This window comes from Priapulus caudatus, unplaced genomic scaffold (genome assembly GCF_000485595.1).
Source record: "Priapulus caudatus unplaced genomic scaffold, Priapulus_caudatus-5.0.1 Scaffold1, whole genome shotgun sequence".
Taxonomy (NCBI): Eukaryota; Metazoa; Priapulida; class Priapulimorpha; order Priapulimorphida; family Priapulidae; genus Priapulus; species Priapulus caudatus.
In genome coordinates, this window is record NW_014577062.1 from 570,101 (window position 1) to 573,021 (window position 2,921).

General features: G+C 39.8%; 1 protein-coding gene across 1 annotated transcript in view; it reads left to right on the plus strand.

The window, feature by feature from the left end:
* The first annotated feature begins 899 nt into the window (after positions 1-899).
* LOC106808072 (voltage-dependent calcium channel type A subunit alpha-1-like) overlaps positions 900-2,921 on the plus strand; it is a 26,955-nt gene continuing 24,933 nt past the window's right edge. Inside the window, exons 1-3 of the mRNA XM_014810669.1 lie at positions 900-914; positions 1,866-1,972; positions 2,604-2,715. Of these exons, the coding sequence (XP_014666155.1) occupies positions 900-914; positions 1,866-1,972; positions 2,604-2,715 (234 nt within the window). The remainder of the gene's footprint in view (positions 915-1,865; positions 1,973-2,603; positions 2,716-2,921) is intronic.

The following is a 2,921-nucleotide window of genomic DNA, read 5'->3' on the forward strand; positions in this document are numbered from 1 at the left end:
TATATATATATATATATATATATATATATATATATATATATATATATCAAGAGCTAATAATACATATTATAAGGTACATGCTATATGATATTATTAGCTCTTGATATATATAGGCCTATATATGCCACCCTTTTCTCGCATTTCATTTTCTCAATTTGCGCGATTGGAACTCTGCTACACTCAAAGAACGCGTCCTCGACCTCGTGGTGCGGTGGTGCGCTAGCGTTAATTTGAAATTAATCGGACAGTATACAAACATGTGAGCCATGCCCGATAGCGCCCCGATCCAGCATATAGTCATGTCAGAATACGCCCACCTCATCTTGGTCTATACACTGCTGTTGTTTATGAAATACAATTTTGGCGCGATATATTTCCGACCCCATATTTTTCGTGTTCCACGCGCGTGCGCGTTGCTAAATTAAATGTGTTCTCAGGTTTAGCCAAACGAACTGGCTTATAGACATCACCTTCTTTTCACTACTCGTCTATTGCCGCGAACCGCTGAACTCTGGTTCATTATACAGGTAACCCGTTGTCGTAGTCTGAGACGCATAACACCTATCTCTGTTTCTCATTCACTCTGTTGGTATCTCCCTCCCTCCTCTCACTTTCCACCACCTTCCGCTTTCTCTCGCTTTCTCTCTCACACACGCACACTCAGACACGCAACTCTTTATCTGTCTTTCACTTTCTCCTTTGGCTTGTCGTGCTCTATATACAATATCTACTCATATTCCCAACTATTGATGCCGTAATAAATAAATAAATAAATATTTATATATATATATATAAAAGGGAAATTGCACATCGTTAACTGAATCGAAACCTAGATCTATTCGTCGGTCGGGTGGGAATAGTCGTAATCGGAACATAATAAAATGCAAAGTAGTGCAGATATGGTGCCGTTAGACGTTTGCATGCCTGCACGTCCGTGCAAGTTCATGCGGAATGAATAAGCTACTTTTATAGTGGCGAGTCTCAAGGATTGCTCTCGCCGGCTATCGTGCATCCGGCTCTACACTCGCGCTGTCACTTTAATTCGGGATTCGAGCGCAGTCAAACTTTTGCTGCGAAAACAGTCAACGTCATAAAAGCCATTCATGTCACGGCCATTCCCTGCCATAAATACATCCTAAGAAGCTATAATGGTGCCGCTGTCTCTGCGATCCTGATAATCATAAAAGGTGTGATCGTCTTTTGTCCCATTATATTCGCAGAATCCACCTAGGGATATAGCCATTGCATACGATTATAGAAATGAACAGTGACTGTTTAATCGTTATTGTTTATTGTTTAATCGTTCGTTCTGTTGCTATTGTTATTATGATCATAGAAAGTTAAAATAACCCATGATCAAACGTTCTAATCATCTGTTATTATATAAATTTTAAAGAAGCAGGCAGCCTTACATTAATTTACCTACCAAATCGCAAGTCGTAGTTCCTTTATATTATTTTAGCTGCTTTCCACTAGTAATTGAAAGTTAAACATATTGATCCGATGTTATACTCATTTGTTTAACAAAATTGTCAATTCGACTTTAATATCTAAAAATCTAACTCATAGGAAATTCAGCAAAGGCTTTCATTACCAAATGGACTTTCATTATTCACAGACGACAAGTTTATGGTTAGGCTTTCTCTACAAATCATTCAAAACCATTTCATTACGCAAAATAGTTTAATTCCGTGACGCACTGGTCAACCCTGGTTTAATCCAAATATTGACTGAATTGTGTCAGTATTGCTGAATATAACTTTTTTGGTGGAACAGAGGCAAGCCCTATTTTATTACCTTTATTAGCGAATTGGCAGCAATTTGATTATTATTATTATTTAATGGGCCATATATCTTTATTGCAGGTGATAGATCTAGGGCTGATACTCCACCCCGGCGCCTATTGCAGAGACCCATGGAATCTTTTAGATGCACTAGTAGTCATGTGTGCCTTGGTAGCTTTCTACTTTGGGTGAGTAAACGTAATAGCATATTTACGAATAAATATACACAGTAATGCTTGTAATGTATGTATATTTTTTTACACATTTACCTTTATTCAAACGTGAACTTGTTTGTTTTCCTTGGTTACTTCCAAACACTGCACACACTAGTAGGACCTGCGGCACTTCAAATTTTAAGCTATATATTAACTTATTTATATAGCTGTCGCATTTTTGCTTCGATTAAACAAATCTAGTGCTCGTGCAGTATAATAGTAGACTAATAATATTTAGTTGTGAAGTTTCTTGCATTTCGAATATGTAGTGATATACTTGCACAGCAAACGTAGAATAAATTTAATATGTTTAAATGTAAGTAATCAATATAGTGTAATAAGTAACATGTTACGTGTACAGCGTAGATTTCTCTGATAATTGGTCGTCATCTGACCAGTTAATGCGTTCAAGTTGTCTGCTGAAGTAAAATCCCAGTTAACAGCATCCGCAACAGTACGAACGAGAACTGGTCCGCTAAGTCCTTCCATGAGCCGGGTGACATGTACGAGCAATAGATTTTGCTTATTAGCCAATTCTTATATTAGTAATGTCGTGATCGAAACTTCGGCTTATCGATCAGAATCATGTTTGTTTTGGTGACAGTTCCGTGGGAAGTAATAACGGGGCCGGCAAGAACCTCAACACCATTAAGTCCCTACGTGTTCTCCGAGTGCTGCGACCTCTGAAGACCATCAAGCGAGTACCCAAGCTGAAGGTGTGTGTGTGTGTGTGTGTGTGTGTGTGTGCGTGCGTGCGTGCGTGCGTGCGTGCGTGCGTGTGTGTGTGTGTGTGCGTGCGTGCGTGCGTGCGTGCGTGCGTGCGCGCGTGTGTTTGTGTGCGTGTTTGTGTGCGTGCGCGTGCGTGTGCGCTCGTGTGTGTGTGTGTGTGTGTGTGTGTGTGTGTGTGTGCGTGTGTGTGTGT